Source organism: Macaca thibetana, chromosome 12, assembly GCF_024542745.1.
Source record: "Macaca thibetana thibetana isolate TM-01 chromosome 12, ASM2454274v1, whole genome shotgun sequence".
Classification (NCBI taxonomy): domain Eukaryota; kingdom Metazoa; phylum Chordata; class Mammalia; order Primates; family Cercopithecidae; genus Macaca; species Macaca thibetana.
In genome coordinates, this window is record NC_065589.1 from 34,320,185 (window position 1) to 34,343,035 (window position 22,851).

At 37.3% G+C, this 22,851-nt stretch overlaps 1 protein-coding gene across 16 annotated transcripts in view; it reads right to left on the reverse strand.

Moving 5' to 3' along the window:
* The window catches only part of PIKFYVE (phosphoinositide kinase, FYVE-type zinc finger containing), a 92,672-nt gene that overhangs the window by 55,524 nt on the left and 14,297 nt on the right, over positions 1 to 22,851 (reverse strand). For all 16 annotated transcript variants that reach the window (XM_050752590.1, XM_050752592.1, XM_050752593.1 and 13 more), the window contains 5 exons: positions 16,739 to 16,946; positions 13,883 to 13,972; positions 3,986 to 4,124; positions 1,690 to 1,847; positions 446 to 557 (listed from right to left, as the gene is read on the reverse strand). In XM_050752590.1, the coding sequence (XP_050608547.1) occupies positions 446 to 557; positions 1,690 to 1,847; positions 3,986 to 4,124; positions 13,883 to 13,972; positions 16,739 to 16,946 (707 nt within the window). The remainder of the gene's footprint in view (positions 1 to 445; positions 558 to 1,689; positions 1,848 to 3,985; positions 4,125 to 13,882; positions 13,973 to 16,738; positions 16,947 to 22,851) is intronic.

The following is a 22,851-nucleotide window of genomic DNA, read 5'->3' on the forward strand; positions in this document are numbered from 1 at the left end:
TGTTATACAATAGTGCTAGAGTCAAAATTATTTCAATAGATGTCATAAAATTTTTCATTGTATCACTTATACTCTCAGTTAGTTCTAAAAACATAGGCATAATAAAACCAAAAACCATTAAAGTTAAATGATAAGCAACTATAAACACCATAAAGCCAAATTTAAGAACTACCACACCAACTAAAAAAAGTGTTTGATTCTTATTCTTTTCCTTTTTACTGTCTGATCAAATTTAAAGTAAACAATAAAATGTTTGATTCTAATGGCAGCTTTTTCATTATTGCTGCCTGCCAAGTAAAAAAAAATGTTTTAACTTTCCTCAAACAGCAGGAAAAAATGTTAGAAAAAATGATCTTCTAATAAACTACTTTTTATTCCCACTGATAAAGAAAGACTATAAAATAAGCTTGCTACATTCTAATTGGCAGTAAACACTGAAAAGTACCTGCAGTGGTCTATACAGCGCATACTCATCTCGGAAAAGCTGGTCGTGATGACTAACACAATCCAGCCAACGTCCATCAACCATTGCTTGTCCAATCGCTATAGCTTGTGCCCTGAATCAAGACCCACAAAAATGAAAAGTTTTAAAAGTCAATCAGAACAGTTAAGTACCAGATAAGACACAACCTTAAATTTTTTTTTCAGTTCTAATCAGAGTTAGAATTTCATATGGCCCTTGGATAAGTAAGGGACAAAACAAGAGAGAGTTAAAGCAAATTACAAGATTCTTCCAGGTACTATAGTAAAGGACAAGAAACTACTGGTAAGGCAGTCCTAACAAAACCTAATTTTAATAACAGCAAGCATTGACTGAGTATTCAATGCATGCACAACCCTGTACTTAACAGATTTAAAAAATGTTGAGAAAAGCTCCTACCTTCAAGGAACTTAGTTTTAATAAGACAATACCAAACATTACAGATACAGGCATAAAATATGTATACATATATACATGAAATAGACACTTAATGACACATTACATTATATGGCATTTCACAATTCATAAAGCACTTCAGCCAATATTATTTCATCCCCCCCAGTTTATTCACAGGACCACATAATTTTCCTCATATTGAAGAAGTCTCAAAGAGACTGAATAATGTGACTAAAAGCACAAAGCTAAAAAATATATACAGCCAAAATTGCAACCAGGGCTTTACTGCTTAAAGCTATTTCTCTCTTTACTTCTTTACGTACCTTTTTCTTCCCGTGAGAGGAGTAGTAGCTAATCTGAGAAAACAGTAAAAGCTAGGGTATATGTGTATTTGAAAAGCAGGACCTGTTACTCTTTTTTATAAATGATTTGTGAGGCAAGCTAGGACCTGACAGGCATAGCTCACAGACTAAATACTCAACACAGGTTACAACCTGTCTAGATTAGTGAACAGTAGCTGAGGAATTCTTTGGCCTTAGGTTCCAGCTACATTCTCTAATCCTGCTTTGCTAGAGAGTTCTTCTGCTTTTAATAAGGTAAATTAAGATCCCATTTGGCTCCTTGTACTCCTTGCATCTGTTCTCTGCTGGTTAAAACTCAGACTGGAGGAGGGTTAAATAATTAGCACAATAAACCATCAATCAGATAAAACAAAAAGCACCCTAACTCTACAAAGAAATCTGTAACTCTTACTATCTTCAAATATGTTTTCTCATTCGAAACATAGAAACCTCTTTCTAAGATCAGAATACCTTGTGGCAATGTGCCCATTTCGGATTAGCCAGTTGACTAATTCCTTTCCTACAATGCAGTTGGGATGCGTTCTCAACCAGTAGCGGTGATCCTGAAACTCCATTCCACTGCTGTGATGGCAGATTTTTTTCCACAGGTCCTTTAACTGAACACTGTCCTGCAATCACATTAACAGCAAGTAGTTACTCTTTAGAAAAATGTTATATACCTTTTCAGATGTTTTCCTGTGATTTTGAGACTCATAAAAGGAAACCTAATTTGGATTTCTTTATGGTAGCTAACTCACACAATTTAATACAAATGACATATACATGGGAACAGCTTGAACTCAGCTCATCTAATTCCAAACATAACTTTTTCTCTTGAAAACCAACTATTCCAAATACTTCTTTTTTCAATCAATGGCACATCTCCTATTTATGTATTCTTCTTTGGAGATGGGGCAAGGCAGAGGGAGACAACAGTTAATCACACTAACCTAAGGTAACTGTTCCTAGAGGCTTTCACTCCACCAGATCTCACCATGTACCCAGATGAGTTTTTTTTAAAGGAAGACCTTCAGTAAATTACTCCCTTCTCAAAAAAATTCTGAATGTTCCTCAGCAACTAAAGGTTCAAATCTACATCTGTAAGTACAGAATTCATTGCCTTCCACCAGGTAGTCCCAAATAACTTTCCTTTCTCATTGCCCCCAGACTGCTATTTAAACTCTCTCCCAATTAAAAAATCCTACTTCTGGCCATGGAAAATGTTATGCTTATTCTTACCTCTATATCTTTCTTCACACCTTTAAATAAGATTCACCTTCCTAACTGCCTATCCAAAACTATTCCATCTCTCAAGGTCCAGTTCAAGTCCTTCAGTTTAAGCCTTTTTCTGATTCCCTCATTAGTAATGAGCTGTTTTTTGAATTCTTACATGACATATAGTCATATTATTTGACACTTTTTTATTGTTAAAGTAATACTACTTCCACTATTAAGGATCTTCTCCCTGATCTTATTTCTACCTTTTGTGAGTTTGTTGGTTTGTTTGTTGTCTTAGAGACAAGGTCTTGCTATGTTGCCCAGGCTGGAGTGCAGTGGCTATTCATGGCCATGATCACAGCACCCTACAGCCTCAAACCCCTGGCCTCAAGAGTCCTCTTGTCCTGGCCTCCCAAGTAGCTGGGACTACAACTGCGTGCCACCACACCTGGCTCTTACTTCTACTTTTGAATTATAAGCTTAAGGACACAGCCATATCTTCCATTTCTCTGAGTCACTCTTAGAATTGGACACAGTATTTTATGCACAGATAAATTCAATAAGCAACTGATTATTTCATATAAACATATAGCATTAAATGTCTGAAAAGTGTTACATGTGTATAACAAACATGCTTCAAAGCTTAGCAATATGGGACCTAAGAGTTAAGCTCTCTTATTATGTAGGTAACTGAATTCTGATTTTACCAGGCAAAAGGGGTAAAGAAAATACTGGCCAGGCATGGTGGCTCACACCTGTAATCCCAGCACTTTGGGAGGCTGAGGCAGGCAGATCACGAGGTCAGGATATCGAGACCATCCTGACCAACATTGTGAAACCCTGTCTCTACTAAAAATACAAAAATTAGCTGAGTGTGCTGGCACGTGCCTGTAGTCCCAGCTACTCACGAGGCTGAGGCAGGAGAATCGCTTGAACCTGGAAGGGAGAGACTGCAGTGAGCCGAGATCCCGCCACTGCACTCCAGCCTGGGGACAGAGCGAGACTCCATCTCCAAATAAAAAAAAAAAAGGAAAAAAGAAAAGAAAAGAAGAAAATATTAATGCAATGAGTACAGAATACTTGACCCATCGCTCAGGTGATCCTAGTAAAACTGAAGCTAAGCACTTCTGTTTAACTGATACACTATTTCATTTATATGTTTCTTTTTAAAAAGACTCAGTGACAGGCTGGGTGCCGTGGCTCATACCTGTAATCCCAGCACTCTGGGAGCCAAGGTGGACAGATCACTTGAGGTCAGGAGTTTGAGACCAGCCTGGCCAACATGGTGAAACCACATCTCTACTAAAAATACAAAAAATTAGCCAGGTGTGCTGGCACCTGCCTGTAATCCCAGCTACTCAGGAGGCTAAGGCACCAGAATCGCTTGAGTCTGGGAGGCGGAGGTTGCCGGGAGCCAAGATCACACCACTGCACCCCAACCTGGGCGGCACACCGAGACTCTGTCTCAAAAAGAAAAAAAAAAGACTCAGTCACACAAACATTCTCTATGCTCAAAACTAGCAATAGGTCGAAGATACTGGACCAGTACCAGAAGAATTTTGCGTTCATCCTCAGTGGTCTCTGTCCTAACATATGTTCGGTTAGCCTGGGGACTGACAGATGTCTCATATGAAGGTACCATAGGAGAACCAGATCTATCCAGTGACAGGTTAGTAATGCTGGCTGATCTGGAAATAAAAACAAAAAGTGAAATCACAGGTGTAAATTCTTCTTCAATAAACAGAATTATAGAGAAAATTTATTTTTAAATAAATGATTATTTACCAATGTTAAGGGTACTTTTAAAAGTATTTATGATGGTTATGCATGATACTATCATTGGAAGAAATCTGGTAAAGGATACCCAGAAACTCTCTGTACAATATTTGCAACTCCATGTAAGTCTACATTTTGCAATTCTATGTGTGTCTAAAACTAATTGGGAATAAGTTTAAAAGAAAGTAGCTATGGAAAGATTACAGGAAAACAATTATATAGCTCATATATCAGTAATATTTCAAAGGGAATAGATACAAAGTCTTCTTGTTAAAATGCTGTAAGTTAGTGGATTTTTTGTTTTTTTTAAATAACAAATATAAAGACTGAAACTAAATGCAGAAATCATCTTGCAGATCAGGGTCAGGAAACTATGGCCCACAGGCCAAATCTAGCCTGCTTCCTGTTTTTGTATAGCCCATGAACTAAGAAGGTTTTATAGTTAAACATTTGCAATGCAATCAGTCTGATGAAGGGAACACCAATTTTGACGTCCAAATAAGCAAAATGTTATGACCAAAAAAAGAATTCCTTTCTTCTCACTAGTAGACCTATATTTAAAATATTGTCTTCAAGTATTATTACATTATGCTATTTTGTCAGTAAAAAAATTACAAGAAATTTGTTTCTTCTCGTAACATCAGCATTCATACATATCCTTTATTTTAACTCTTGGTAAAGTTACCAAACAAATGACTTAGAAGTGGAATACCAATTGCATCAAGGAAACTTTAATTTATTTAAAAGAAAAGGTAACTAGAAATTTAGTTGGCTTCTATCTAGAAAAAAATTAAACCCAATTTTAGCTTCCGCATAAAGGATAACAGGCAAAAGCACCTATGATGTGTTAGACTATATATATATAACTCATTCATTAGGGCAGTATCTGTATCTTCCCACATTTAATCTTCACAGCATCCTATGGAATATGTATTACTAGCTCTATTTTACAGATAAAGAAATCAAGAATTAGGGATTAAGTAATCTGCCTAAAGTAGCTCGACTAATATGTATCAGGGCTGCCACCTACAATTAGGTGGCAATTGAAAAACCATATTTCCCCAGTATAAGATAAAAATATTTTTAAAATAATTTAAGAAAGTATTCACAGGTTTAGCAAAGTGTCAGTTAATAGGAAACCACTGATATCAAATAGTCAATAAGCAATTTTTTTAAATAATTGGTTATTTATTTCTTGGCATAGTCTTTTAGTGAAAGCTTGCTATTACGTCTTAATTTAATCTCTTTTCCAATGGGTACATTATCCATACATTCTATTTCTCTATCATTCTAACCATTCCTGCACATATTCTAATACAGTGGCAATAATAAAAGAAAATTAGTCAATTTTGCTGTCAAAAGCTCTAATAAGTAGGCTAGTAGCAAGAATCCTGATTAAAATTATATTTAGAGATAGCACTCACTGACTAAATTACATCTTTCCTAAAGACTTACATCAATCTTAGCATTAATTCAAAACACATACATTGTAAATTAGCACAGGTAGCCCTACACTTCTACACGTGCCAACAGGAATACTGTAATTTTCCCCATCTTTTTAAAAAGCCATCTCTTGACTCCACATCCCTTTGCTGCATTTCCCTCTACTTTACAGCAAAACTCCCATCTCCAGTAATTCTTCCATTATCTCTTGAACCCCAAACCCACTGACTGCCTATCAAGATTACCAATGTGTCGTTAGTTTTCACTCTTCATCTTACTTAACATATCAGCAGCATAACTCCCCTTCCTTGAAAAGCTTTCTCCACTTGACTAATAAGATAAATACCCTCCTGGTTTTCCTGTCACCTCACTGGCCTCTCCCCCGTCTCCTTTTCTGGCTTCTCTTGATTTCTCCAATCTCAGTCCTTAGTCCTTACTTCCTTCCTCCTCACACTCATTCTCTTGATGATCTTCATCCAAGTTCATAGCTTTAAATACCATGCACATGATGACAACATCCAAGTTTATATCTCTACCCTGTAGCCCTCCCCTAAATTCTGGATTCATATATCCAATTATTTGACATCTCACTTGGATGACGATATCTCAGATTCACACATCTAAAACCAAACTGTTCCTCCCAGTTGGCAATTCCACCCCTCCAACTGCTCAGGCCAAAGACCTGAGTCATCTTTGATGTCTTTCTGTTGAAGCCTACATCCAGTTGATTAGCAAATCCTATTAGCTCCACAATCAAAATATATTTAGAATTTGTCTATTTCATCCAGGCATAGTGGCTCACACCTATAATCCCAGCACTTTGGGAGGCCGGGCCAATCACCTGAGGTCAGGAGTTTAAGACCAGCCTGGCCAACATGGTGAGACCCTGTCTCTATTAAAAATACAAAAATTCACCAGCCATGCTAGCAGGTGCCTGTAATTCCAGGCTAGCGGAAGGCTGAGGCACAAGAATCGCTTGAACCTTGGAAGCAGAGGTTGCGGTGAGGTGAAATCGCGCCATTGCACTCCAGCCTGGGCAACAAAGTGAGACTGTCTCAAAAAAAAAATGTCATGTCATCCTTCCACAATCCACCCAAAACTCTCCAACAAAGGAAAGGTTTTCAGAGTAGAATGTCAACTAATAAATGTAAAAGCAATGATAGACTTAGAAAAGTCACCATTTTGCAAACATAATAACACTGCATTTCAACAAGTATCATAAATGAATGCTAAAACTATTGACTGAAAAATTAGTAAGATATAGGGTATTCATGCAGTTTCAAAGTATCTCCCCCACATATTACTTACTAATTACAAAGGATAAAATAGTAACTTTACATTGGAGAAACCCAACATGCAAGAGATCAAGTCAGCAACACCAATGGGATAAACTTGTATTGTGTCCTTTATAACATAACAGATTGAGAAGGATGTAGCACTCATGTAGTATTTCTGCCCCAAAACTGCACAGCCCAAATCTAATCATAGGAAGCCTTTGATAAACTTAAATTGATGGGCATTTTACTCAACAATTTGTCTATCTTATTCACAAAGAAAGACTAAGATACTGTTACAGAGTAAAGAAAACCAAGACATATGACAAATAAATTCAAAGTATGATTCTGAACTGGATCACAGATTGGGGGGGAAATCAGTACAAAAAAACATTATTAGGACAATTGGCAAAATCAGAATACCTGCAGTATATTACATAATAGAAATTTACCACTGTTAAAATTTCCTAAATTTGTTATGTAAGAGAGCATGATTGTTGTGAGGAAAAACACTGAAGTATTCAAAACTAAAAAACAGGACTTTCTACTTCTGGTCTAGCACGTGAGCATCTTCACTCCATCTCAACAACTAAAACCTGAACAAACAGAAAAATCATCAATTGTTCTTAGGTCCATTAGAGAAGTGAGGTCGCAAGCCAAATCCTGCTCCAAATACTGCAGAGACAGACAAGCAGATACAGAGGATCACAACTCACTGGAGCAGAAGCTTCCATGGGAACCAATACTAGGGTAGGAAAACCTAAAATCAAATTGACAAATTCCTCAAGGCTCAGTGTAGACATACCAGAGATACAAATTCTAGGTGAACCCAGTCATGGGGGTAGTGGGGATGTTTTTGGGAGTTTCACTTCCAGATCTACCATGTCCTCACAGTGAATGTCAGAAAAATTCCCTCCAGCTTCTGGCTTCCAGCAGAGGGAGAGAATAAACAATTTAAAAATACGTCAGATCATTCTGTTCTTCCTAACAATTCCGCCCTGAGGAGAAACTATTTTACCAGAGTCTACTAACCTGCTGGAGTTATATCAGAGCTTAACCTACCCAGGGAGAAGGAAATCCCCAACCGCAGCCCCTTCTAGCCTTCCACATGGGGGAAGAAAAATCCCCAACTCCAGCCCCCTCCAGCCATTCTGTCTCACCTAAAGGGAAAAAAAAAAAAAAAAAAAAAAAAAAAAACCAGAAGCCCTGATAAAGTTTACAGTTCAGGGGCACAGGCTCACTTGTGAGAATGACTCACTGAACTAGAGACCACTTCACCTCCCCTTCACATCCTATCACTACATCACTAAAGGCCTATTTACCATAGTTCCTTTTACCCAGTACATATGTCCACCTTTCAACAAAAAATCACAAGGCATAATGAAAGCCAAAAAACACAGTTCAAAGACACTGAACAAGCATCCAAAACAGGCTCAACATGAATGTGGGAATTATCAGTCTAGGAATTGTTTTTAAACTATAATTCATATGTTAAGGGTGTTAATGGGAAAAGTAAACAACAGGCAAGAACAGATAGATAATGTAAGCAGAGAGATGGATATCCTAAGAAAGAAACAAAAAAGAAATGCAAGAGATCAAAAACACCATAACAATAAAGAAGAGTGCCTTTGATGGGCTCTTAGTAGACTAGACAGAGGTAAGGAAAGAATCTTTGAACTTGAGGCTATCTCAAGGGAAACTGCCAAAACTGAAAAGAAATAGAAAAAAGATCCAAGAACTGTGGGACAGCTAAAAAAAGTATAATATAAATGTAATAGGAATACCAAAAAAAAAAAGAAGAAAGAGAGAAAGGAACACAAGCAGTATTTGAAGCCATAATCACTGAGAATTTCCCCCAAATTAATGTCAGATGCCAAGCCACAGGTCCAGGAAGCTCAGAGAACACAAGCGTGGATAAATGGCAAAAAACTGCACTTAGGCAAAACTAAGAGTATTCAAATGGCAGAAAGTCAAAAATAAGGAAAAAGATCTTGAAAAAACCACCTTAAAGACCAAGTGTGGTGGCTCACACCTGTAATCCCTGCACTTTCGGAAGCCAAAGCAAGAGGATCGCTTGAGTCCAGGAGTTTGAGACCAGCCTGGGTAACACAGCAAGACCCCACCTCTATTTAAAGAAAAAAAAGAAACCTTACCTATAGAGGATGAAAGATAACAAATACATCTGACTTCTCCTCAGAAGCCATGCAAGCAAAAAGAATGAAGTGAAATATTTAAGACATTGAGAGAAAAAAGCTGCCAACCTAGAATTCTGCACCTGATGATACCCTTCACAAGAAAGTAAAGCCTTTCTTAGACAAACAAAAACTGAGGGAAATTTTTGCCGGTAGACCTGCCTTGCAAAAAATGCTGAAAAGGCAGAGAGAAGGAATATGATACAGGTGAGAAACTTAGATCTATTAATACACAAAGAAAAGCATCAAAGAAGGAATAAGTTAGAGTAAAAACTTTTCTTTTTCTTACTGTTAGTTGATGTAACAGATAACTATTTCTTCAAAATAATAGCAACAATGTATTCAATTATGTATATATGCATGCTTATATGTAAGTGAAATGAATGCCAATGATACAACAGATGGGAGGGAAAAATTGGGAGTATTTTATTATAAGGTATTTGCATTACCTGTGAAGTTGTATAGTATTATTTCAAAGTAAATGTGGATTAGTTGTAAGTTACATTGCAAACTCTAGGGCAATCACTAAAAAAAGTAAAAACAATATAACTGCTATCTTTTAAAAAGGAGAGAAAATGGAATAACATAAAATAATTAAATGCATAAAGGTGGAAAAGGTACAGAAGACAAAAACAGGAAGAACGAACAAGAGCAACAAGTAGAAAACAGTAACAAATACGGCAGATATTACTCTAACTATATCAGTAATCACCTTAAATATCAATAGTCTAAATACACCAACTAAAAGACAGAGATGGTTAGAATGGATCAAAACATAAGATCCAAAAATATATTGTCTACAATAAACCTAATTTAAATACAAAGACACATACAGATTAAAAAATAAGTAAACGGTCAAAATGTCACTATTTACCCCACAAATATGTACAATTATTATGTGTCAATTTTAAAAACTAATTTCTAAAATTTTAAATGAAATCAAAACAGGATACATGAAAAAAAGTAAATAGATGGAGATATACCATGTTAACGCTAATTTTAAAAAACGAGCAGGAGTAACTATATTAATTTTCAGACAGAACAGACTTCAGAGCAATCAAAGATAAAAAGGGAAATTACATAATGATAAAGAAATCAATACTCCAAAAGACAGAACAATCCTTAATATGCATGCTCGCTCCTAACAGAGTACCAAAATGTATGAGGCAAAAACTGATAGAACTGCAGGAGAAATAGATGAATTCATTATTATAGCTGGAGACTTTAATCCCTCTATCAGAGATGGACACATCCAGCAGAGAGAAAATCAGTAACAACATGGCTGAACTCAACAACACCATTAATCAGGTGGATATAATGGACATCTTATAGACTGCTTAATTCAACAACAGAATACACATTCCTCTCAAGTCACATGGAACATTCACCAAAACAGACCACATTCTGGGCCATAAAACACACCATAACAAATTTAAAAGAGTAGAAATCATACAATGTCTGCCTTCAACAACCAAAATGAAATCAAACTAGAAATCATTAACAGAAGGACAGCTACAAAATCCCAAAATCCTTGGAGAGTGTGTAAAAAAAATACATGAGTCAAAGAAGAATATCAAGAAAAATTTTTAAATATTTGTAACAAAATGAAAATGAAAATACAACTTATCTAAATTTGTGGAATGCAATGAAAGCAGTGCTTAGCGGGAAATTCATAGCACAAAGTACATACATTTAAAAAGAAGATTTAAAATCAATCATCTAAGCTTCCACCTTAGGGAACAAAGGGGTTAAAAAGCATATTAAATCCAAAGTAAGCACAGGAAAAATAATAATAAAGATTAGAGAAGAAACCAATAGAGAAAATCAACAAAACCAAAGCTGGTTCTTTGAAACGATCAATAAAATCAGTAAGTATCCAGCCAGGCTAAGAAAAAAAAGGGAGAAAACACAAAGTACTAATATCAGAAATGAAAATCGAAATAGACCTATTTCTCTTAAAGAAATTGAATCAATAACTGGTAACTTTCCAAAACAGAAAGCACCAGGCTCAGATGCATTCACTGGTGAATTCCACCAAACATTTAAGAAATAAATTACGTCAATTCTCCACAAAATTTTCCTGAAGATAGAATCAGAGGGAATACTTTCTAACTCAGTCTATGAGGCCAGGATTTCCCTAATACCAAAACCAGACAAAGACATGACAAGAAAAGGAAACCACAAACTATTATCCTCAACAAAACAGTAACAAATCCAATCCAACAATGTATAAAAAACTATATACACCACAACCAAATGGAATTTATCCCAGGTAGGCAAGGTTGGTTCAACATTCAAAAATCAATTAATATAACCCATCACATCAACAAGTTACAGAAGAATAACTACATAATCATATCATTGATATGGAAAAAGCACTTGACAAAATCCAACACTCCTTCATTATAAAAACTCAGTAAACCAGGAATAGAGGAAACTTCCTCAACATGATAAAAAATATCTACAAAAAACAACACATAGCTAACATCATACTTAATGGTGAGAAACTCAAAAGTTTTCTCACTAAGATCATGAACAAGGAAAGAATGTCCCCTCTCACTACTCCTTTTCAACACTGAATTAGAAGTCTTAGCTAACAAAATAAGACAGGAAAAGGAAATAAAAGGTACACTGGGAAGGAAGAAACAAAACTTTGTTCACAGATGACAAGACTGTTTATATAGAAAATCCAAAAGAACTAACAAACTCCTGAAATTAATAAGTGATTATAGCAAGGTGGCAGCATACAAGATTAATACACAAAAGTCAATCACAAGATAATACTACACACCCACTAAAACTGCCAAAATCCAAAACTGACAACACCAAATGTGATGAGGATGTGAAACAACAGGAACTCTCATTCATTGCTGGTAGGAATGCAAAATGGTAAAGCCACTTTGGAAAAAAGTCTAGCATTGTCTTACAAAATGAAACATAATCTTACCACAGGACTCAGCAATCATGCTCCTTGGTATTTATCCATATGAATTGAAAATTACACCCACAAAAAAACCTATACTCAGATGTCACAACAGCCTTGCTCATAACTGATAAAACTTAGAAGTAATCAAGATGTCCTTCAGTAGGTGAGCAAATACATAAACTATAGTGTATCCAGACAATGGGATATTATTCATCACTAAAAAGAAATGAGCTATCAAGCTATGCAAAGACATAGAGAAAACTTAAATGCATATTACTAGGTAAAAGAAGCCTATCTGAAAAGTCTACACACTGTGAAATTCCAACTATATGGCATTCTGGGAAAAGTAAACCTATGGAGACAGTAAAAAAGATTAATGATTGTCATGGGTTAGGGAGAGTAAGGGATAAATAGGAGGAGCCCAGTAGACTTTTCGGGCAATGGAACTATTCTGTAGGATACAACAATGACAGATGTATGTCATTATACATTTGTCCAAATCCATAGAATATTCAACACCAAGAGTGAATTCTAATGTTAACTATGAACTTTCAGATGATAATCATGTGTCAAAGCAGGTTCACTGATTACAATATGCCACTCCGGTGCAGGACACTGATAGTCATGAAGACTGTGCATGTGTGGGGACAGGGGCTACAGGGGAACTCTCTGTACTTTCTGCTCATTTTTTTCTATGAACCTTAAAACTACTATAAAAAATAACAACAAAAAAAGGATAATGATGTCTGTAACTTACTCTCAAATGGTTCAGAAAATATGCACATATGCATTACAATATAAAAAACGATGGCCAGGTGCAGTGGCTCACACCTGTAATCTTGGCACTTTGGGAGTCCAACGTGGGAAGATCATTTGAGGTCAGAAGTTCAAGACCATTCTGGACAACAAAGTGAAAACCCATCTCTATATTTTATTAAAAAATAATAGGCTGGGCGCAGTGGCTCACGCCTGTAATCCCAACACTTTGGGAGGCCAAGGCGTGCAGATCACGAGGTCAGGAGATCAAGACTATCCTGGCTAACATAGTGAAACTCCATCTCTACTAAAAATAAAAAAGAATTAGGTGGGCATGGTGGCAGGCACCTGTAGTCCCAGCAACTGGGGAGGCTGAAGCAGGAGAACGGCATGAACCCGGGAGGCGGAGCTTACAGTGAGCTGATCAAGACTCCGTCTCAAAAAATAATAATAATAATAACAATAAGAAGATAAAAATTAAAAAAAGAAAAATGAGAAAGCAAAGGGACAAAATATAAATTACCAAATCTTAATGAAGAATATATGAAGATACATTTTTCTATTCTCGCAACTTTTCTGCATGTTTGACATTTTTTCAAAGCAATTAAAAATTAACAACAAAAAATGTAAAACTCTCCAACAGCTTCCCATCTCACTCAGGGTAAATGACAAAGTCCTTAAAATTAACTCTAAGACTGCTCTATTCCATTACCATAGGAATGTTATTCCTTGCCAGGTGTATTTCCTCTCAGGAATTTGTTATTCCTGTTTTCTTGGGACACTCCTCCACAAAATGTCCACATGGCTCATTCCCTCACATCCTTCACATCTTATTTAACTAGAAGAGAAAGAATGGTATAGGTTCCAAACCCAGAAGCCAGTGGAGAATACTGGAAAGAGGAGTCACTGAGAGAATGGAAACAAGAGCTGAATAGCAAAAAGAAAATGATAGTTTAATTCAGCTTTTAGAGCTAAGAAAGTATATGACAATCAATCCCACCCTTTTTATCCATTTGTTCTTCTTATTAACATGAAAAGAAATAAACATCACAGCACAGTGTTTTCATTCATCAGTTTACCTATTTCGAGCAGGAGATTTCCCAGCATCCTCTTGCACAGATACAAGTCTTGTTGAAAGAGGAGTATTTGAGGAATCTGGATGAATCAAACTATAAACAAAATAGGAAAATACTGAAATAATTCAGGACAGTAAAAGGGAATTTCAATGAGGCACTTTAACATTAAAAGCAGATTAAATCTTTTTCCCTGCAATAATGACATTATGGATCATTTTTGTTCTTCCTTTAATTAGGGTGTAAACGGTATGAGTAATAGTTTTTGCAGTGCATGGCTTTTAAGAATATAAAATGCCAAAAGGACAATTTTAAAAAGTTTTTAAGTATATGGAATGTAAATAAAATTACTTGGATGGGTGCTTTCAAAACTTCTAACATTATAAATACAAGATGAAAGTTATTTTGGAGGGAAATCTGAGTTCAAATATTTTATTCTCAGTCCCCATAACCCACTAGAATAGCAACATAGAGTCAGACAAACCTAGGTCCAAGTGTAGGCTCTACCTCTTACTAGCTGCGTAACCTTGTGTTCATTACTTAATCTCACTAAACCTCAGCATCCACATCTGTCGAAAGGAGAAAATAGTGCCTGCCACAGAGATATGCTGACTAAAAGAGAATGAACATTAAGCAATTAGCACAGAACCTAAAATTTAACTATCATTCTACCTTTGACATCTATTGTACATCTCTCAAGAAGCTTTCTTACCTGATTTGTTTTGTCAAATCACATCTGCCAATTACGACAGGGCCAGTCACAGCAAAAAGCATTACTAACTAAAGTAAACAAAAACTAAAAAATCTCTATACTTTGTATTAATTAAACGTAGAATCAATGTTTAAAATTTATAAGATATATGTAAGGTATAAAAAATCACAATGCCATAAACACCAAAGTATTCATCAAGCAATGTAAGAAAAGGCTGGGCGTGGTGACTCATGCCTATAACACCAGCACTCTGGGAGGCGGGCAAATCACTGCAGCCTATGAATTTGAGACCAGCCTGGCCAACATGGCGAACCCCATCTCTACTGAAAATACAAAACGTAGCTGGGCATGGTGGCACAGGCCTGTAATCCCAGCTATTTGGAAGACTGAGACACAAGAATCACTTGAACATGGGAGGTGGAGGTTGCAGTGAGCCAAGATCACGCCACTGCACTCCAGCCTGGGTGACACAGCGAGACTCCATCTCAAAATAAACAAATAAAAACTAATGTAAGAAAAAGAAACTCCGGCCAGGCGCAGTGGCTCACACCTGTAATCACAGCACTTTGGGAGGCCGAGGCAGGTGGATCACCTGAGGTCAGGAGTTTAAGACCAGCCTGGCCAACATGGTGAAACCCCATCTCTACTAAAAATAGAAATATTAGCCAGGCATGGTGGCGGGCGCCTGTAATCCTAGCTACTTGGGAGGCTGAGGCAGGAGAATCGCTTGAACCCGGGAAAAGGAGGTTGCAGTGAGCCGAGATTGTGCCATTGGACTCCAGCCTGGGCAACAAGAGCAAAAAAAACTCCATCTCAAAAAAAAAAAAAAAAAAGAAAGAAAAGAAAAAGAAAGAGTACACTACGACTGACTGAAATTCCCTTACTCAGTCCTAATCCGTTCCCTTCCCTTAGTGAAACCACTGTTACAACTTTCATATCTATTGTCTTTCTTTTCTTTAAGTTTTACCACATTTCAGTCCCTAGACAGTGTACTAGTTGTGCGTATTTTTAAATTTCATATAAATTAAATTTTACTGGTTACATGATTAGATGATTTGCTTTTCTACTCCACTTTATGTCCCTGAGATTCATACATATTGAACGTAGCTGTAATTAATTCATTTTTTACTTCTATTTAAATTCATTACATATTAATTTCTCAATTCCTTAAGGGGTAACTGAGAAATTAACTTATCAGAGAGATATTAGTTAAAACTATAAGCTCTTTGAAATGACCAGATTTGGTATTATGCTTAACAAAATAATTCAGCTAAAGAAAATAATCAGAGGCCAGGTGCAGTGGCTCATGCCTGTAATCTCAGCAGTTTGGGAAGCTGAGGTGGGAGGATTGCTTGAAATCAGGAGTTCAAGATCAGCCTGGTCAATATGGCAAGACCCCGTCTCTTTTAAAAAAAAAAAAAAAAAAAAAATAGCCAAGCACAGTGGTGTGCACCTGTTGTCCCAGCTACTCAGGAAGCTGCGGCAGTTGTCCCAGCTACTCGGGAGGCTGAGGTAGAAGGGATTCAAGGCTGCACTGAGCTATGATCACTCCACTACACTCTAGCCTGGGTGACAGAGCAAGGCCGTCTCAAAAATAATAACTAATAATTTTTAAAAATCAGAAACTGATGAAACTAAGATTCTAATTCAAACAATTCTAGGGAACTTCCAAGAGTTAGCACCCTCTACTACCAAGCAGCGCAGTATACTTAGAAAAAAACATGACGTAGCAGTGCAGTATACTTACAGAAAAACATGACATATTCCTTCAGAAGGAAAAAAAATCTAATTTCATTTGGAAATATGAATATATACTGTATTGGGCATTCTTCTTCTCACAGAAGGCTACATTAGAAATTAATAATCTCAAGATTATATACATGCCATGCACTGTTTTTGGTGCCTGGGATAGAACAGTGACAAGAAAGGTGTAAAGTCTCCTCGCATGGAGCTTACATTCTAATTAGCCAATATCATCACTATCCATAAACATCTGCAAACATTCTGGAGGCAAGCCAAAGAAAAAGGAGAACACAGTGAACTGACAGGAAATAATTCAAAGAAGGTAAGTGTTAACTGAAAGCACTCACAGGTAAGACAACTATTGGTATTTCTCAATTTTAAATAAAATTATATTTAAGGGACAATACCTTTGCCAGGCCAAATCATCCTCTAAAAATATGTTACGGCTGGCTTTCCTACTCCCAACAGGTGTTCGGGGTTCACTTGGATCAAGTACAGACACAGAGCAAGCAGAATCTGAAAGAGCATTCAAGTCTTCCCCAATAGAATTACTGTCTGTGGAATGAGCATAACTTAAGGCTATTTTTCTACAATATGTGCAAGCTCGGAGGTCTCCTAGGAGAAAGAAAAAAAAAAAAAAAAGAAACAAGGAAAATGAAGGAAAAGATAGCAGTAACATATTGCTTAACATAACTTTTTTAACTCCTTGGGTCAACAGTTCATCTAATAACAGGGAAATGTCTTCAAGTACAGACTCTCAAAAAAAGACATTTTAAAGAGTGAAATAACTGTGTTAGCTCTATTATATGTATTTAAGGGCCATTTTGAATTCTGGCACTAAAAATAAAAAGTTAAAAGAAAAAAAAAAGAGCCATCATTATGATAAATCCATCCAGGTGTCCAAACTACCGCAAACATTTATAATGAGTTTAAAATGTAATATACCAGGCCGGACGTGGTGGCTCAGGCCTGTAATCCCAACACTTTGGGAGGCTGAAGCAGGCGGATCACCTGAGGTCAGGAGTTCAAGACTAGCCTGGCCAACATGGTGAAACTCCGTCTCTACTAAAAATACAAAAATTAGCCGGGCGTGGTAATGCATACCTGTAATCCCAGCTACTCAGGAGGCTAAGGCAAGAGAATCGCTTGAACCCAGGAGGTGGAGGTTGCAGTGAGCCAAGACTGTGCCATTGCACTCCAGCCTGGGCAACAAGAATGAAACTCCATCTCAAAATAAATTTAAAAAAATCAAATAAAATAAAATGTATATCCCAATGATACTAGAAAATTTTGCTTAAAAGAGTATTTTTTTTCCAGGTTGTAAAAGTGAAATAAGGGATGTAGGCCAGCCACAGTGGCTCACACCTATAATCCCAGCACTTTTGGGGGGCCAAGGCGGAAGGACTGCTTGAGGGCAGGAGTTCAAGAACAACCTGGCCACCATACCGAGACCCTGTTCTATAAAAATATAAACATACATAAAATAAAATTTTGAAAAAGAAATCTAACAATGACATGAGTTTCAAGGAATAACAGTTTTTAATATAATAAATAAACCAACACAAACGGAAACAACATATTTTCCACAGGCAAATTAATTAAGGAGGAAAATATTATTAAGGTCTTTATTGTGAAGCCCTGAAGAGTACCCTCCACAGAATTTCAAAAGCAAACTAATAGAAAATGAGCTTACATGCAGTATAACATATGAGTAAAAACTATAAAAGAATTCTTATTAAAAAAGTTAGGGCCAGGCGCAGTGGCTCACTCCTATAATCCCAGCACTTTGGGAGGCTGAGACGGATAAATCACCAGAGGTCAGTAGCCCAAGACCAGCCTGGCCAACATGGTAAAACCCTGTCTCTACTAAAAATACAAAAATTAGCTAGGCATGGTGGTGGGCGCCTGTAATTCCAGCTACTCGGGAGGCTGCAGTGGGAGAATCGCTTGAACCTGGGAGGCAGAGGTTGCAGTGAGCCGAGACTGTGCCACTGCACTCCAGCCTGCACAACAAAAGCGAAACTCCATCTGAAAAAAAAAAAAAAAGGATAGAAATGAAATATTCTTGAGAGGACAAACAAGGTTAATATTTCTAAATACATATTTTTTGAGGGTGCAGACCTGTCCAAATATAAGTTTTCATTTCTACCCTATTTTTCTATAACATTGTTTTGAGTGATTCTATAACATTTTAGATATTAAAAAAGGAGGTAAAATAATTAAATCTTACTAAATAACATGTTGTTTAATAATTCTACCTAAAATTTTCCCACTAATAATAGAAAATTGAAGTGATACAAAATAAAAAACTTCTAAAAGTTAACTGTATCGTGTTTTCACCATAATCACTACCAAAATGGCCTTTTACTTTTTCATTTTAAGACTACTATTATATAGTACTCAGTTTTATTAAATTATGCACGGAGGCCAGGCATGGTGGCGCACACCCGTAATCCCAACACTTTGGGAGGCCAAGGCAGGCAGACTGCTTGAGCACAGGAGTTTGAGATCAGCCTAGGCAACATGGTGAGACCTCACATCAATAAAAAATACAAAAACTAGCCAGGGCATGGTGGCATGCACCCTGTAGTCCAAGCTACTTGGGAGGCTGAGAGGTGCGAGGATTGCTTGAGCCCAGGAGGCTGAGGCTGCAGTGAGCTGTGATCGTGCCACGGCACTCCAGCTTGGGCAGCAGAGCGAGACTCGGTCTCCAAAAAAAAAAAACAAAAGAAGTGAAAATTACTCCCTGCAGAAAGACTTTCAATTTACTACAACAAAGACTTCATTTGTTTCTTACAAAAGGAAATCTCCCCTAACCAGTCAGCTATTAGAACTAACATTGTCAAATCAATAAACAGAGCCAAGCCTAATCCGAAAAGTTTTCATTTCATGAAGAACTTTCATCAGCAAGAGCCTATTAAGCGCATGCCTATATGGTGTGATGGGAATACAAAGACTGATGAGATACAGTCCTGCCATTAAAAAACTCATAGTCCACTGGAGGCAACAAACATATAATCAAAAAGCTGCATGACAGATGCAGATACTATTGCTACTACCATCAATAACAATAGTTTACTGTTCATTAATTCCTTTCCATGTACTAGACATTTTTCTAGGTATTAACATTTATTCAGTGTCACAATGTATAATTGTGCCTAGCATATATTATCGCAGGGGTCCCCAACCCCAGAGCCATGTACTGCTCCCCATCCATAGCCTGTTCGGAAGCAAGCCGCACAGCAGGAGGTGAGTGGTGAGCAAGCAGCACACAAGCCATACACAAACAAGCATTACCTCCTGAGCTCCACCTCCTGTCACATCAGCGGTGGCATTAGATTCCTACAGAAGCGTGAACCCTACCGTGAACTGAGCATGTGAGGGATCTAGGATGAAACGTTCCTTATGAGAATCTAATGCCTGATTATCTAAGGTGGAATAGTTTCATCTCAAAACCATCCCCCATCCCCTACACTAGTCCATGGAAAGACTGTCTTCCACAAAAGCGGTCCCTGGTGCCAAAAAGGTTGGAGACCCCTATATTATCCCATTTGTGATTAACCTTATGTGTCAACTTGGCTAGATTAGCTGTTTGGTCAAGCTGAGATGCTGTGAATGTTATTTTTTTTGGATGTGATTAATATTTACAATCAGCTGACTTTAAGTAAAGCAGACTGTCCTCTAGAATGTGAGGAGGTCTCATCTAATCAGTTGAAGTCCTTAAGGATAAAGACTAAAGTTTTCAGAAGAAAAAGAAATTCTGTCTCAACACAGCAAGATAGAAATCCTGTAGGAGTTTCCAGCCTACTGGCTTGCCCTGAGAATTTCAGACTTGCCAGTCCTCAAAATAACTTGACCGATTGTTAAACATAAATTTCTCTCTATATTAAGTGTGTGCTTGTGTATCTTACTGGTTCTGTTTCTCTGGAGAACCCTAACACATATTTTGGCACCAAGAATGGCTTTAGAGCAACAGAATCTTAAGGATAAGTTTTCTGAATTGGTTCTTACATTTCTGGAATTGGTTCTCTAAGCTGATTAGATTTAAAGGCACTAATGACTCTATTTTCAGTAGTAAAGAGAACACTGATACTCCACTGTGTAATGTGGCAACAAAGACATGCAAAATATCACCTATAGATACTCCTAATCAAACATTAATACTTATAAAAGGCAAAGTGCTGGGTGACCAAGTATTTAATACCTTAGAACGGTTTTGTCAAGCTAACAAGTATAATGACATGGGCTGGATCCTCCTAACTGCATTAGACAAAAGTAAAAAAAGAAATGGATTACCTTAGGGATTCAAATTCCCAGCTGAAGAACTGTATAAATTATCTGAAAGTTTCTAGGTCTTCCTTGAAAGAAATCCTTACCTCCTGCAGTTTCAGTGCTAAGACTGCTAAAAATCAAATGACACTTTCATCCTGCAAATGGCTGAACTGAAACACAAACTGAATCACCAACCTTGAAGTTTGTCTGCTATTAAAGTGACGGCGTTGAATGGGAAGGGATGGAAATATATAGGAAGATCCTGATGAAGCTGGGGATACTAAACACCAAAATTCTGAGTCTTCTTTGCCAGCAGAAGCAGTCTTTCCAGCTCATTTGAGGAGATTAACCCGGCTTTGATCAGACAGTCTGTAATGACCTCCCCTGAGTTAGCTGCCTTGCAAGACACTGCTAATTTTACTCAGGATCTACTCCTACTACTCCTCTTTGCTACCAGACCTATAAAGAAACTCAAGCTCAGGCAGACCCTGAAAGGTGAGATACAAACTGTGACCCATGAGAAGGTGCACTGCACTCCAGAAGAACTACATGATTTTTCCAATTTATACAGATAAAAAGCAAGGAAATACACGTGGGAATGGATAATGAAGGTATGAGATAACAGTGGAAAGAATGGTAAAGTTGGATCAAACTGAATTTACTGATATGGGCCCACTAAGCAGATTCTATATTTATTGTCGCAGCTCAAGGGGTTAAAAGGGTCTCCAACAGTCTGTTTAGATGACTGGCTGAAACACAGACCAAAAGGTGGCTTACACTAAATGGGGCTGAAATGTCAGAAACGCCCTATTATATTATAGAGGAAGGCATCCAAAGGTTAGGGGAGATTGAAACATTAAAAGTAGTTTTACCATGTAAGACTTGCTGACTCACCCAAGGAGGACATACCTTTCAACCACGACTATGAGAAATAAATTTGTGAGGGGAGGCCCAGCATCCTTAAAGAGCTTTGTGGTTGCTCTTCTTTGTAGATCAGAAATTACAAAAGGAACTACTACTACTGGGTCAGGAAACCTAAATGCAATGGGGATCACTGGATCCCAGGGTGGCAGGGCCAATAGGCAGCACTTTAATCGCCAAAGACAAGGTGGGCATGGTTACTGTAATAGACATCAGAAGCAAAGCAGTAATCAGAATAGATTAAGAGATTTATGGCATTGGCTAGTTGATCATCATGTCTTCACAAGTGAAGTAGATGGGCAGTCAACAAAATTCTTACTTGATTTGTATAAGGGAAATAACTCTACATCAAGCAGCTGTAAGTCCAACTTGAATAATGAAAACAGAGTCATATGATCCTTCAATCAATTCCCAGACTTGAGCCATTTACCGATTTACCATTTACCGATGATCCAGAACTCTTCTTCATTCTGAAGAAGAACCCCACTACACTGCCAGAAATGTACACTGTTAATCTTTCTACCAGCCATCCCCAAAGAGACCTATGCTTGTACCAAGGCAACTGGACACTGAGGAAAAGGAAATAATGAAATTTTTCAGGGGTTATTAGACACTCACTCTCAACTGACACTAATTTCAGGAGACCCAAAACATCACTCTGGTCTGCCTGTCAGAGTAGAGACTTACAGAGGTCAGGTGATCAGTGGAGCTTTAGCTCAGGTCTATCTCACTGTGAGTTTAGTGAGTTCCCAGACTCACTCTATGGTTATTTCCCCAGTTCTAGAATATAGAGATAGAACAGACAACCAGGAGAATCCCTACATTTGTTCCCTGATCTGTATTTTGGTACTTCTGGCCTCCAGAACTACGAGACATACATTTCTGTTGTTCTAAGCCACTCAGCCTGTGGTACTTTGTTATGGCAGCCCTAGAAAGCTAACATACCAACCATATTAACAAGAAACGTTTTATCCTGGGGGCAATGGGAGCACTGAAAGAGTACTATGCAGGGAAATACCCTGACATGATCAAATTAGCATTTTACAAAGAATGCTGACTAGGATATGAAATATGAATTCGAGGTAGGGAGAAACTAAAGGTAAAAAAAAAAAAAAAAAAGTCTTTTAAAAACTGTAATCATGGTCACTGTAGCCTTAGAGTACAATTTGAAGTCAGGAAATGTGATGCCTCCTGACTTGTTCTTTTTGCTTACAATTGTTTTGACTATTCAGGCTCTTTTTTGGTTCTATATGAATTTTAGAATAGTTTTTCTAATTCTATGAAAAATGGCATTGGTAGTTTCATAGGAATAGGCTACAGTAACAAA